At 37.4% G+C, this 15,694-nt stretch overlaps 1 protein-coding gene across 1 annotated transcript; it reads right to left on the bottom strand.

The window, feature by feature from the left end:
• Positions 1–1,112: 1,112 nt before the first annotated feature.
• Positions 1,113–6,889, bottom strand: LOC141652531 (pyruvate kinase isozyme A, chloroplastic-like). Its single transcript, XM_074460049.1, has 6 exons — positions 6,159–6,889; positions 4,587–4,677; positions 3,991–4,184; positions 3,730–3,851; positions 2,694–3,172; positions 1,113–1,704 (listed from the first exon to the last, which is right to left on the bottom strand). Exons 1-6 carry the CDS (start codon positions 6,636–6,638, stop codon positions 1,403–1,405), a joined length of 1,668 nt encoding a protein of 555 aa, XP_074316150.1. The 5' UTR covers positions 6,639–6,889; the 3' UTR covers positions 1,113–1,402.
• Positions 6,890–15,694: the final 8,805 nt, after the last annotated feature.

Here is a 15,694-nt window from a genome sequence, read left to right as displayed (position 1 = left end):
TTGCGGTTCGGTTTATTCCGAACACCCCTAGTTACACCTCTAAGTTTTTAAAAATGTCTTTACTTTTTTTGCGGTAGTGATGGGCCGTTCAATGCCCGTAATTTCGAAAACATCTCTAATATGGAATCGGAATAATGAGAGGAGGATTTCTTGTTATCAAAAATTGATCCTATATATTGAAATCGTTTTACAAAACAACCAAGTGAAGCATGGGCAGGAGTGCTGGACTCTGGGAGTGGGATTTCCTTGTCAACAAGACAAGCATTAGGCAATGGGCACAGATGCAGGATTAGAATTGCTCGGTTCAACAAATGAGCTGTTCAATCTCGTTTTACGTCCCTACTACGGTTCAACAAATGAATGTCAAATCTCGTTTTGCACCGTATTACATCCCAGACGGACAAATTCTAATCCCAGAGACATTGATATCGGAAAACAATACTGTTCAATTTCGTTTTACATCCCAGACAGAAATTCTAATCCCAAAGACATTGATATCGGAAAACAATATCGGGATAACTTACATTTCTGTTAAAGGTGGAGTAAAGACGAGGAATGCTCATGGATGTTATTGTCCATCTTCTTTCTCCTTATGCTGGATGTACCTTCTGTCCTCTTACCTTGGTGACTATTCTTAGTACTCGAACGTCTTTTTCTGGTGTCAAGCAGGCACCAGTAAAATTCAAGGGGGAGGGGGATTCAAGACCATTATCATGAAAGCACTTGTGGCAATGGTTCAAGTTGAGAAGTCATACTCGGGGCTGCGTAATGTATAGAGACTCACCATGTCTGTCACATAGACAGAATGTTCTAGATGCAGAAAATACCTTCTAACAACTTCGGATCAGTGTCTCAATGATCGACATAGTTACATGCCTAAAGGATAAAGGTATCAAATGTACTCAACCACCTTTTCCTTGTAGAGAAAAGGTAGAAAAGATTGTTATCGAAGGTTAGGCCGAGAAGGCGAGAATACAACATTAAAACTCTCACAGCAGATCATGAGTGAGTATGCCAACACTTTTCATACCAGCCATAGACATCCCAAATTTCCAATTTTCGTTGTTAAATTAACTACAGCAAATTTTAATACGTCGCCTACAGTATCTCAATGCATCAAAAAAACTCTCCCGCATAAGGCGGTAGGTAATCAGATCAAAGTTTGAAACGAGTTGAAAATTACAGAATAATAATCCATCCACAAAACGGCTAACGATGAAAGCTATATTACAATATTAGTGAAAAACAAACGGTTGAGAGACGTAGTTATGTGGCACTATCTAGTTCCTACGTAAAAGAATTTCAATCCTCACACAGTCACACTCACATTGAATATTTTATTTTCTTCTAAGAATCTAGAAAAAATAAACTCTGGACCTCACTTAGCCAACATTAATAAAACTCAAGGAACAGTCAGTACCTGGACAGACTGGAGCATATCGGACACGGCAACAATTCGGTCCCCAGACTTGATCATGTCCCGTAATTTCAATAAGGAGAAAGTTCTGCTCAGGTTATTGTCCATGTCTTCTGAAAAGTTTAACCGGAAAGGAACCAATCCCCATTGTAGATTCAATCGCTTCCGCACAGAAGTAGTAGGCGTGAAAGCAAATATGGGGCAGTCCGGTCGACACCGTGAAAGGAGAGATGCCATATGCCCGTCCATAGTGTATACAAACAATGCATCTGCTTGCAATTTGCTAGCTGTAAAGTTCGGCAACAAACCATCAGACCCCATCCATAAGAAACATTTGTTGTATTATCATATTGAAAATGTTTATTCTGAATAATAATAAGGGTCGTCTCATATAAATTGTGCATACTCTCTTTCCCAATCATTTGTTTACCTTTGATTAAAACTATCCTCGCAAAGAGAATAAAAATGTTGGACTGAACCAAAGGGAGTATTAAGGAACCGTAGCCAGAAGAGGATATGAAACAAATACGAAGGTAAAAAGGAGCAGAACAAAAGGAAGGCGGGAAAGAAGAGAGGGCAACAAAAGGTTAAGAGAAAGGTGAGAGTAAACAAAAAATAAAATGAACTCTGTAGTGGAGTTTATGTTTTTGTTTTGGCATGAAGCATGAACTTTACAATCAGAATTACAGGCTCTATAACTGTAATAACGAGCATAAAAAGGAAAGGTAGGGAGAGTAGGGGATTTAAAATAAGAGTGAAGGGAAAGGGAGTGGGAAGGATTTGGAGGGATCTATTTTCCCTCCTCCAAGGCATACTAAAATCCCTCCACCATAGGAAAGATTTGGAGGGAAATTGTATCCAAACAACCACACCCTATTCCCCCTCCCCTCTCCTTCACTCCCTTTCCCTTCCTTCCTTCTCCCTCCCTTCCCTTTCCCTCCTATTTTGTATCCAAACAAGCTCTAAGGCTTTGGTCGGATAGGGGAATTTGGAGGGAAAGGGAGGGGAGGGATTTGGAGGAAGGAAATTTCCTCCGTTTGAGTAGCAAAATGAGGGTGGAGGAATTTGGAGGGGGAAAATGGGTCCCTCCATTTCCCGCCTACACAAATTATTTCCCCTCCAACAAAGGAAAGATTTGGAGCGAGAACTCCCCTTCCCTTCCCTCCTTTCCCTTCTCTCTTTCTCATCCCCTCCCTTTCCCTCCGTTTTTGTATTCAAACAAAGGTAAAGTTCATCTCTAAGAATTTGATACAGCACAAAGAAGGAAGAAGTCTACCTATTGTAGCAGCGGAGTAACATATCTCCTCTTTTATGACATCAGGCAATGAAGATGATAGCTTTATGAGTTCTACTTCTTCATCAACTCTCTCTTCGCGGCACCACCTCTCAATTCTTAAGCTGACACTTCTAAGAACTGCTAATGCCTTTTCAGGGAATAGACCCATTGCCGATTCACCAGAGAGCATCAATGCATCAGCTTGCTGCCGAACAGCTTCCGAAACGTCAGCAACTTCAGCTCTAGTAGGTGTAGGATACTCAATCATGGATTCCAAAAGTTGGGAAGCAACGATGACAGGCTTGTTAAGTTGCCGGCATAGATGAACAATTCTTTGCTGAGCAAATGGAACTTGCTCTAGAGGTATTTGGGAGCCCATGTCTCCTCTAGCCACCATAGCTCCATCAGATGCCTCGATGATTTCTTCCAAGTTCTTCAGAGAGTCTATGCTCTCTATTTTTGCAATAACGGCAACATTACTGCAAACCATAACAATAAGAAAGTTACTGGAGATAAATTTGTTCTCAGAAGGAAGGCAGACCGATTAGAAGCAAACAATACTCCACCCCAATTATGTTGTCCCATTTGACTGAAGGTTGTATTTAGGAAACAATAATGAAATATGTCGTTACCCTTTGACAATAACGAAGTAAGGGGAATATTATTGGGATGGACTATTATTATTTACAAAACTAAGGGCGATACGGATTTCATTAATTTATTTTACTAGATATAGAAAGGGGACAATTATTTTGAGACAACTTGAAATAGAATCATGTGAAAAGACACAACAAGTAGTTTGGATGTGCTCTTCATTGGCAACAGAATACTACTGATATAATTTGATACCAAATTCTGTTTTTTAAAAGAGTTAATATGGTATAATAAAATTTAAAAAGTAAAAATAAATAAAAAGGGAAAAGGCTTAACATCTAGTGGAAGAGGTGCGAATTTGTCTTTGCAAAGTACTTAAACAAGATAAACGTCCTTTCCCCAATAATCAGGAATGTAATAGTGCAAGACTCAAAGTGTTTACCGGTTAGGAGACCGTGCAGCAATGTAGCTCTTCAAATGGTGAATTGCATCAGCTGATCGTACAAATGATAACGCGATGAAATCCACACCTTCTGCAATTGCGAAATCAATATCCAGCCAATCCTGTGGAACATTGAAGTTGCAGTGTTGGGAGATGAAATCAACCATAAGGTATAACGGAATGCAACATAAAATGACAAACTGTAACCATGTGATCACTAAGCTCATGCTAAAAGGTCGAGAATTTAAGATAAACCCTGACCTTGGATGTGATTGTCGGAAGCATACTGCTATGTTGTTGAACCAGTCTGCCATTCCTCCATAATGCAAGATTTGCCCGTGGCAATAATAACCCAGGATCAGTGCACAAGCACTTGACATCAGGTCCAATTTTCTCTATAACCTCAAAGCGAACCATACCACCATCTACTAAAAGTTCATCACCCACTTCGACATCTAGTATCAAGAATACGATTAATTAGGCAAGCAGTATTTCATAAAAACGTATGGCCTCCATCCCAATTTTATTGTTCTTCCTATTCCGTTTAATTTTTATGGTTAGCCAATTACCAATGTCAACTTTAACAATTAACTTCTACAGATAAATGTAGAGAACTAGGGACACAAAAGATACAGCTCCTTAAATTCGAATAGTGCAAACAACTAGTTTCATTTTACCACTTCAAAAGCGTTGTGACTTGTTTGCAACGGTTGTCGACAAACACATGCAATCAGTTAAAGGCTGTTGTTTGACCAACGTCGTCAAATGGAAACAACATACATGGGAGAGAGTGAGTATATACTAACAAAGTCCCCACTACAATCTACATTACATGAGAGTAAGAATTTAAAAAATACCTTCAGCAAAAGCATCATAGCTCACAGTAAGGGTGCGCTGCGGCAGACTCTCGTCAAAAGACCGAATGCTGAAGGTCCAAGTTTCACCATCCTAAATAAATCAATACAAACACATGCAATCAAAAGAAAGGCAGCGTGAACAACCCCAATGCAATTATATTTTAACCACGTTATATTTAATGATATCATGTAAACATTTCTGTATCAAAATTCAACCGATCCAGATTGATTTCGGATTATATTCTGAAAACTAATGTTTCCGAGAGGTTATAAACTTTTCTAAACATTCAGTGCATCTTCAGAATTCCAAAACCCGCACAAGCACATAATATACAGGCATACAGCCTACTTGATAACATCAAAGTGTAGTTTCTTACCCGCATAGGTATTTGAGCTAGCTGTATATTAGAACAGAAACTCATATAAGACCGCTTATACGTACAACAGACACATTTCGTGCTATATATGTATAATGCATCACCCCTAATTTTCCACATTTTCAGGTTAATGCTCTTACCAAGTAAATAATTTCCAAGAAAATTCAAAAATACAGAGTACTACAATATGTCTAATTTTAGTAAATGAGTTAGCGACTTGGTTATAAGAATGCAACTGTCTCCCACAAGACTAATTGCTATATTTGTTCAATTTAATTAATTTCTCCAACGACACTAAACTTTTTCTTGTTTAATCAACCTTCCACCATCTCTATCAGCCCTATCCATCCATTCACAAATAACGAAACAACAAACAAAAACCAAATTTTCTACACAACCTCAATTCATATTCATCACCCAAACTCCCAAAGACATCAACTTTTGAGTCAAAACAGTTTCTGTCAGCTCTATACCAATGGAGGGCCTTAGTTACGTCGAGAGAGACCCTAACCCCTGCTCACTATTTAACTCCATATACATTTCAGTGAAGAAATTATCAATCCGCCCCCTTTGTTATTCACAAACATAATTAAGCATTTGAATTTTGGCCCCGTCTTTTATTTCAAGATCCGACACTGACTATACCCAATACAAAACCAAACAGAACAATCACCTCAATACAACACATTACATACTCCCTCCGTCCCGGTCATTTGTTGTCCTATTCCATTTTGGGGTGTCTCAGTCAATTGTTGTCCTGTTTTAGTAATGCATTTGATGAGTAATTTGATCATTCACACTCAATTTGGTCCACCTGTCATCTAACTATTCGCTCCCTCCTCTTTCCTTGGTCTTTGTGCCAAAAACAAAGGACAACAATTGGCCGGGACGAAGGGAGTAAATGATAAAACTGTCTTAACCCATACCACCCCCGGAAAATAACTATCAGTTCCCTACATTATGCGTAAAACCGTCTTATACAAGTATTAATTAGCCACAACAAACCTCGGCTTCAATTGTCACAGGAATTTAAAACACGAGCTCAATGCAACACATTAAATAAAACCGTCTTACACAATAATTAAGTAGCGACAACAAACCTCGGCTTCAATTGTCACAGGAATTTAAAACATGAGCTCAATACAACACATTAAATAAAACCGTCTTACACAAGAATTAATTAGCGACAACAAACCTCGGCTTTAAGCGAAGAAACACCAATCCCCAAATCCCCCATGTGAATCTCACTCCCTTGAGTATCCATCATAATACCAACAGCAAACCCTTTATCCTCATTCAACCTCTTCACGCGCCGAATAACCTCCTTATGCCACGCGCGAGTACCATGACACATATTCAACCTCGCTACATTCATTCCACCAACAGCCAACGCCTCGATACTCGCGCCATCACACGTGGCAGGTCCTACAGTGCACACGAGCTTAGTCCTCCGGGTGGACCGGGGTCCGTTTTCCTTTAGCTCCGAGTGGCTCACCCGGTCTAGCTCGATTCCGGTCGGTTCAAGGTGGACCGGGGAGTGGTCCGGGTTAAGGGATATCGAGGTGAGGGATGATCGGACGGTGGGGAAGTGGACACGTGGAAGAGCGTAAGTGGACGATGGGAGATTGGGTTTGAATAAGGGAGTGAAGAGAGAGGAGGTTAGGGTTTGCGACATTGGAATGTCGCCGGTGGAAGATTTGGGGATTTCCGGCGAGATAGATTAATTGATTGTGTTAGGGTTTTGTTATGATATGAAGAAGGGTGATTGGGAATTTGGGATGGTTTTATGTCGTCGGTCGTTGTAGATACGATACTCTCGACGTGTTGGATATTCGGAAAAGATTATTTACGATAACTTGAGTGGACTACTCGCAAAATTGACCCCACCCGAATGATCCAACCCGATATTCGAACTCATGACCTGAGCTAGATCCAAACCCGAGTTGACCCGACTCAATATAACTCACTCGAATGTTTATTGTTGCAAGCTGATTATTATTCGTAAGTAACTTGAAAATAGCTAAACCGAAAATGACCCGAATCCGAAATAACCTTACTCGATCTGACCCGAAGTTTAGAGACCCGAAATTGAATCCGACCTGATTGACCCGTTTGTTAGGTTTAAGTGGGACGTTATTTCTATAAGTTATTGAGAGATTTTTTAAAATTCTTTTGACGTGTTTTTTGTGATATTTAATTGTTGATTGTGGGTTTGTGGCATAACCTAACTCCTTTAATTTCGTACCTATTTTCAGAAAAAATACAGGGGGGAAATGAAGAAGTAAAAATGTAAAATGTGTAAATGAAACATAGTGACCATTTAAAAAAAAATATTGGCCCGATTGATACTAGATGTTTGGGGCCAAACTTTCATGAATTATGGACTATAGTTAGAGTTTCGTGTTACAATGGCCTAATTGACGGTCGACCACCATTGACCACGAAGGCTAATTAGCAACTTCTTTTAGGTACAACACCAGAATTTAAGGTTTGTTATTTGGAGAAAATTAATTTAAGTCTTCTCATTCGGCTTTTTATTATTATTTTATATTTTTTTTTTCAAAAAAAACGCAAATTTTATTGAGTTCGAAACAACGTTCAAGAAACTAGTGGATAGCCGAGATACTATGTGGAGCCCCACTCCTTTTGCAATAGCAAAACTAATCCTGCTAAAAAGGTGAGCAGCAGCGCGAGCCCCGACATCCTGGGACACAGAGAATGTCTGAATCCGCTTGAGTAAGGCAACAACACCCGTCTCTAACTCCCCAAATGAAGAGAAGGAGAAAGACATGAAACCATAACCCATCGTCGTACATAAGCTCCGATACATGGCACATTTGCACTCAGCCGCATCAACCACCATACGTTCAGACACGAGGTCAGACATCCCGGACTGAGTAAAGGGGGGAAAACTCAGTCAGATCGACAAACAAATCACCCCCCAATGTCTCAATAATAAAGCAATAAATCCGCAAGACGCAGGGGCTTGTCATGCCCATCGATCAATCAAACTGATAAGGTTATTTTCAGTCGTTTGCCTTAATCAAAATAAATCCTAGCTTAGTACTAACAAAATAGCTAGCGGTAAGTCAGGGTCGAATCCACAGGGAGGCGGTGATTATCTAATTTGTTTATATTTAAATCCGTCTTAAGGTAACCAATTTTGGGGGTTTGATTGTTTGTATGCTAATCAGCTAATTGCAAGAAAATAAAAGATGAATAACAATAATATTAAAAGGTCTAGGGATCGGGTTCACTAGGTCGTCATCAAAGGGTAGAATTTAATTCATTGATTGAGCAATTTATATTGTTGAAAGTTACATGATCGGTCGATTCAATATTTCTTTTAGATCTAATTTAACATGCGGTCGCTATCATTAAATTATCTCTATTCAATTATCGTGGCCTATACTAGTCTTAACCCGGTCGGTGATAATCCTAGTTTATGCAAGACTAATTAATCAATTCGATCAAGAATTAACTAATTAGAAGTAGTACGATAATCAAACAACAATTAAGAGCAATTTAACAATCAATTCATAATAATCCCTTTTCTAACAACCTAGATCCCCTTTCACCCTAGATAAGAGATTTAGCTACGCATAATAGAAAGAAGAACAACAATAACATTAATAAGAAACATGATTGCAAGCATAAAAGATGAACAATGAAATAAATGACTAATAATAAAGGAAAGATTAAGAACAATACCGTAAATAGCTAGATCCGGACAATAATTAAACTAAACTAAGTATTTGAGAGAGTTTTCTAAGGTAGCTATATTAAACCTACTGAAAAATAAAGCATCCAATAACCTAGGGTACGAGTTTTGGTATTTATAGCAATACATAACCGACTTAAGGAAAGTTGCGGGAATTATAAAATTGGAAGGTTCCTCGATCGAGCCAAGGGTGACTCGATCGAGGCACCAAAGTTCAAGAACACCCAACTCTCGACATTGCGAAATTTAGTTGATTAGGTTGGTTCCTCGATCGAGTCGAGGGTGACTCGATCGAGCATGAAGTTCCTCGATCGAGCCAAGGTTGACTCGATCGAGGCACCAATTTCCTGCTTCGCGCACTGAACTTCAAACGGCCGCCATTTCTTCGTTACTTATCAGAAACAAGCGATTTTTGCGGCGTTGGAAAGCTAAGAAGATAAGATTTCACCTCCAATTGGAATCACTTGAAAATATATTGTAGAACTCGAGATATGGCTCTTCAAAGTAGGCACTTGTAATAAGAAGCTCTTTTCTTCGTGTTTTCTTCTTAACTTCTCTTCCTTCATTCTTATGGATTCTCGTGCCATGCTTCGTGTATCCCTTCATGATCACTATGCGATGCCCATTTCATTCCTTTGCTCCTCAAATGCATCATTCCTGCATTAAACATCAAAAGGCGGAAGTATCGACATTCTAACATAAAAGGCATGTAAATGATATAAACTAGCACGAAAACCGTATCAAAAGTAATTAAGGGGGGCATAAATATGTATATAATTATGAGTCATCACAAACCAATATCCACCTCCTTACCAGCAGAAAATCTGAGATCGGAAACAGCTATCTAAGAGGGTGTCACGAACAAGGTTATGTCGATGCTTAATACCAACAGTCCCAGCACACGACACATCATGATTACCATGGATGTCACCATCAAAGACCCCAAAACAAGCAGAACACGGCTTAGACACCGGAAACAAAGGGGCACAACATTATTATATTATTATTATTATATTATTATTATCATTATTATTGTTGTTGTTGTTGTTGTTGTTGTTGTTGTATTTTACTTGGTTCACTATAACTTCTTTTGGGTACAAGTCCTACAACGTCTTGGTAGTCGGTGTACTTGGATGTATGATTGATACATCGTGGGACAAAAAAACAAGTGACAGTAGACTTGTATAGTTATTAATTGATATTACGGATTTGCGGAGTTAGTGGATATGAAGATTACGGATTTGCAGAGTTAGTGAATATGAAGTTAATCTGAAATAGATCTTATTGTTCCCTGGTATGCAATTGCCTATAGATAAATTTGTTGAGAATCAGGCTCATGCGCAGACAACAACCCTCCATCCACCCCCCCGTTCGCTGGTCCCGGGTCTGCTAATTTTAGATTCTTACGAGTTTTGATCAAAGGTCGGTGTCACGGGTACGTGTTCGGGTATTAATGGACCGATTCATTGCCATCGTCTCTAAGTTCGGTGCAATTAAACCTTCACAATTCTATTGTTTATTGGTCTCGGGATTATTATAACGAAGATAAGGATTGTTTTTGAAAATGAGAGAAGATAAAGTGCGACACTTGTCAATAATTCAGTCCTCACCTAGCCTCACACTTATTGCGGCGGTCGCGCATGCAACAACCTCCCTCACCTAGCCTTTTTTTCTATGTAATTACTAATCATTTCTTTGTCGTTGTTTATTCTTAACTCCAATTGTTATCTTCTCCTTATTGGTGATTCTCCTTCTACATCGCCATCCCTTTCTTACCATATTACTACTACTCATTTGAGTAATTAACGTCATGTCACCAAGTGTTAAATGCAAATTTTAGTCTAAACACACTTATTAACCAAAGAATTAATTTGGCATCTTTTTCCTAACTCGATGTTATCTCCCTCGGTTCACATCTCTCCACTAGGACAAGTCATTATATTGGACTAGGTCAACTGAGTAACATTCATTTGCTAAGAGTATGTACTAAAACTTGTGCAAGACTCAACTAATGATATGGGGAACATGTCCTATCTATTATTGTCCTTATAATTTGTTCAATACTCTTTTAACCAAACTCTTCTATATGACTGTTCTAAAGCATATCACTGAACCGAAATGAGAATAGCCCACATTCAACATTTAATTTGGTTTACATTTTAATTATATTTTGATAACCTGATATCTTAAAATGAATACTAGCATATTTAGATGTGCAAGTTATCAAAATCAAATAAATAGGTCATGAAAATAAAATATTTGTATACAAATATTTAAAATATTTTAATTAGATTTTGTGTTATCAGGCAATTCAGGCTAGTCTTATTGACAAAATAATCTTATACAACAATTTGTGCTTCATAACTCAATGTTATTCTTTATTTGCTCATATTACCAATCATATAACATGTGTCACCAAGTATTAAATGTGAATTTTGGGACTAACACTCTTATTCACCAAACATAACGATTCAAACAATTTTAAATCGTTCCCTTAACTCGATATAATCTCTCTCGGTTTATATCTCTCCGTCCAAACAAGTCATAGTACGGAGTATTAGACAAGGTAGTTGAATACAAATATGAAAACTTATGCAAGACTCAACTAATGATATACTCCCTCTCATTCACAATAAACCTCCCATTTCATTTTGGCACAAAAATTAAGGAAACACACTACCCCACCATATAATTAAATTTGGACCACACAAATACACTACCCCACCATACAATTAAATTTGGACCACACAAACACTTACCAAAAAAGGAAATAGGGAGGTTATTGTGAATAACCGAAAAAAGAAATAGGGAGGTTTATTGTGAATGGGAGGGAGTAAAGAACATGAACATGTCATATCAATTATTGTCCCATACTTTAAATACTTTTGTTTTGTTCAAACTTATGGGTGGATACAATGCAACCTAAAAGTACTACTTCGGTCTTTAGTACATGTAATTCATGGGAATTTTTACAAGTGGTGTGCCAATTTTTGTCACGAAATTCATGTGGGAGTTTTTGTCATCACAAAATCTCATTGAAGAGGGGCGATATCCGTCACAAGTTTGTGACGGATACCGTTTCCTCTCACAAAATGCCTATTAAGAGGTGAGTGGAAAGCACATGGGGGTGCCCCACCTTGTCCCCTCTCCCTTTTTATGAGAGGTCACAAGCTTGTGACTGAATTAGCTGGTTTGTCATTGAGGTGCCAATTTTTGTCACGAATTTCTTGTGGATGCTTACTTCCCTACCTAAGAAGAAAAATGTTTTCGGAGCATGTGTCAAACTTATACGGTGTGGATTAGAAGGTCTTGCTTGTGACCTCTCTTTCGCAGCCTCCCCTCCATTTGTCCTCCTACTTATTCTCCCACTTGCTTCTTGCGAAAGGTTACAAGTTTGTGATGAAATAGTGCCGTCACAAATGAGAATTTATGGGTATAAATTTACAGTTGTGTCAAATCAGATCGTATTATTGAGTTAATCTTAATTTTGGTTTCGATTCAATTTTGATTAGGCTTTATTTCAAAGTCACTTTACTCATTTTATGTTAGATAGTGGTTGACTATAAACATTTTCAAGCAACTCTCCAATATTAGACATAAATGGAGAGTCACCTTTCGGTTTATAATGAATAACTTTATGTAAGAGTCTAACATACATTTCAACTAAATTTATTAAGAGTTATCTATTACGGAGTAAGTTAGAGTTAACTATCCAAATGAGAATTGGAAAATTGCTTATATAATTTTAGGGTTGACATTAGAGCTGATCAAAAGCGGGTTTGGGCCGGACACGGGCCGGGCCCAACTATTAAAAAGTGTCCGACGAGCCTTATTTTATAGTCCGAGCCCGCTAAGCGGGCCGGTTTTCACTGTCCATACCCGCCCACTTCAAGAGAGCGGGCCGACCTGCGGGCCTGACTAAAATCAAATAAAGAAATTAGTGTTTCTGTTAAAACACGAGTTTGTTATCGCGTCATCCCACTAAAATTTAACAATTGTCTTTAAAAGCTTACCCTTAATAAAGTAAGTAAATCTTCAAAAGATTAGTTTACTAGATGTTGGAAAAAAACACAAGTTTGGCAATGTTCTCCTATAAACATCAAAATTTCATTTTTGCCTTGGTCTTTGTGCGGCATTGATGGCGGTTACATACCCTTTTTTGTAAATACTTGAAAGCTACTATCTTTATACGACAATCCCGTTAGCATGTCCATTCTCGGCGAATTTTTATACGACAAGTGTAAATCCGACAATCTCCCAGTTATACGTAGGACATAATATTAATTTGCGCTACCTAATTAGTTTAGAGTGTACAAATTATAAAAAAATCGAGCAGAGAACGGCGGAGGATTGAGGGTATGAGGAATTTTATAGGGTTACTTTTAATAGCGGGCCTAGCGGGCCGTCCATGGGCCATTTTGTTTAGTCCAAGCCCGTCCATTTATTCTAGCGGGCCCAGTTTTCTTGTCCGTTACCCGTTTAATTTTTGTTTTTTTCTTGTCCAAGCCCGCTATATTAGCGGGCCGAACGAGCTGGGACAAACGGGCCGGCCCGCACTTGATCAGCTCTAGTTGACATATATTCACGTGCAGAATATACTGAGCCACGGGTTTTGTTTCATGATTAAGCCTTGATTTTTAAACCACCATTGAGATGGGTAGGGGGTAAATTTGTCAGGATGCAGAAAACTTTCGTGCCCTAATTTATCTCTCCCATGATTTTATAGGCAGACTAATTTTATGATTATAGTAGAAGAGGTGGTAAATTTGAGTACTTTACCTTTTAAAATGAGGGAATCCCTTTTTACGTTTCGTAAGTCATATAATTATATTTTGAAAGAAAAACGATTAATTCTTCTTTTTTCGATTATGATAAACTCCTCTATCCAATTACAAATACTGTATTTTATGAATCAAGGTTAATGTCAACGATTTAAAATTGATGTGAAAATTAATATTACTTTTCTAACTTTTACGCAGTAATTACTGTACATAGTAATATTTTAATATTTTAAATATTTTTCTTAATTTTGATATAACAAATCTAAAACGAATTATAAAATGAAACGCGGACATTAGAGAGTAATGACTTTAATTAAGAACTAAAATATGTCGGTCTGTCAAGATAGTAGCGGTTTGATTGTGTGGGTGGCTGTGATGCAACAGGAGGAAACGAGGGAACCCAAGTATGCGGAGGCGTTGGCTATTTTATTCGGTTTGCAAGAAGCTCAGAGGGCGAGAAATCGGCATATCATTTTGGAAGGTGACTGCTTGGGTGTGATCGAAGATGTTCAAAATCGAGTATAAGACAGGAGTGACATATCGCTTGTTTATCGTTGCTATTTGTATTTGGTTTGAGTCTATTTCTTTCAATTTTATTCGTAGAAACAATAAAAGGGTAGCTCATTCTCTTGCTCACTTTTTCCCTTTATGTTTTGGTCGACGGATCTGGAACTCTTCCATTCACGATTATATCCGTTTTAAAAAAAAATCACAAAATCTCATTATAGACGGCACATATTCGTCTATAACTAAAGACGGGCCAAATACAATATCACATTCCTAATATGATAAACAACAAGTGAGGTGGTGGGGACTAAAAATGTCACCACTTTCAAGTTATTTGACCCGTCTTTAGTTATAGACGGATATAGCAAGACTAGCTGAAAAAAATTGTGATGTCGGAGAGTCGGGAAAATACCATGGTATAATACCTTACACAAAGGCATAAAATAGTGGGCCATTGGGTCAGAAAGCAATAAGGAAGTCTCATGAAATGATGGGCCATTATTACCACAAAGTAGGCCCACAAATATAATGAAGCAAGATTCTTTGCACTTATAGATAACGTAGCCCGAAATTATCTCAAACTTTAAAAAGCTTTTTTTTAAAAAAAAAATTTTAATCACAACTCCTTACAGCTTTTGTAATAATTTCATTTCTGTTTTATTCATTTTATTTTTCTACTTTTAACTTTTCTGCTAGTAAGGTGGTGGACAAAGTGCTAAAATACGATAATTGTTACTTTCTCCATCACATAAATACGTTCAAAATAAGAAAATTGTACGATTTATTACATTACATTATTGGATGCCAAATATAAAATGTTTTGTCTCAAAATAATAATCATATACTCCGTATGTGCTAGCGACATAAAAAAAAAGTTGGAAAAAATGTGATCGAACATATCAAAATGATGAAGTGTAGAGTAATGCGAGTAATTGTTTTATTCGTGTAAAGAAAGTCATAACTCCATAAGGGCAAATATGATGCTGATAGGCTGGATTTGAACTTAAACAGTAACACATCTCTTGATTTTACCAGTTAAGATAACTGACTTATGCAAATTTGTAAAACAGTTCAATAATGAAAAATGAAAGGTATTTCAGAGACAGATGACATATTACGTATAAAGTTGGGAATACTCCGTATAAGAAATGATGATTACTTAGGATTATTTTCCTTTTATTTATGATTGTTTTCCTAGCTTTTCTCTATAGTACTGTTCTTTCAATTTCTTTATGATGATTCTTTACAATTTCTTGCCTCAACTTTTGAGCTCTTGTTGGAAAAAAGAAGACAAGAATCATTTTTATTTTTTTTTTATTTTATTTTCAAAAAAAAAAAAGAAAAAGAAAAAGGTTAGCCGTGTGACTTGCACGCATCACTAACTAAAGTTGGATAATTAGTAAAAGAAAATCATGATTTGTTAGGCCTACTCTAATACGCCGTATAACATAAAGCTAATTACTTTTATAAATGAAAGATAGAACTATTCTTTCTCCATGATTATTGACTAAAGAGTGCATAATTTCATCATTAGTTTCTTTACTTTCATAAAATTAAACAAGTATTGTTATACAAGCCTCTAACATAACAATCAAATTGTAGAATAAACCAATGGTAGAATGACTTGTAGCGATTGACACAGAGCTAGAAAGGACAGTCGTCCCTAAATAAATAAATCGAGTTAAAAAGTTCATTTTTTCCCCTTGAATTACCTTCTACATG

Source organism: Silene latifolia, chromosome 4 (assembly GCF_048544455.1).
Source record: "Silene latifolia isolate original U9 population chromosome 4, ASM4854445v1, whole genome shotgun sequence".
In the NCBI taxonomy this organism is placed as follows: Eukaryota; Viridiplantae; Streptophyta; class Magnoliopsida; order Caryophyllales; family Caryophyllaceae; genus Silene; species Silene latifolia.
Note: the sequence above shows the minus strand (reverse complement) of the source record. Positions and strands in the feature narration are given on the sequence as shown.

Coding starts and splice junctions, on each gene's coding strand:
- LOC141652531 (XM_074460049.1), bottom strand. CDS start 6,638: ATGTCGCAAACCCTAACCTCCTCTCTCTTCACTCCCTTATTCAAACCC. Junction 4,185..4,586: donor CTATGATGCTTTTGCTGAAG/GTATTTTTTAAA, acceptor TCTTGATACTAG/ATGTCGAAGTGGGTGATGAA. Junction 3,173..3,729: donor GCTGCACGGTCTCCTAACCG/GTAAACACTTTG, acceptor TATGGTTTGCAG/TAATGTTGCCGTTATTGCAA.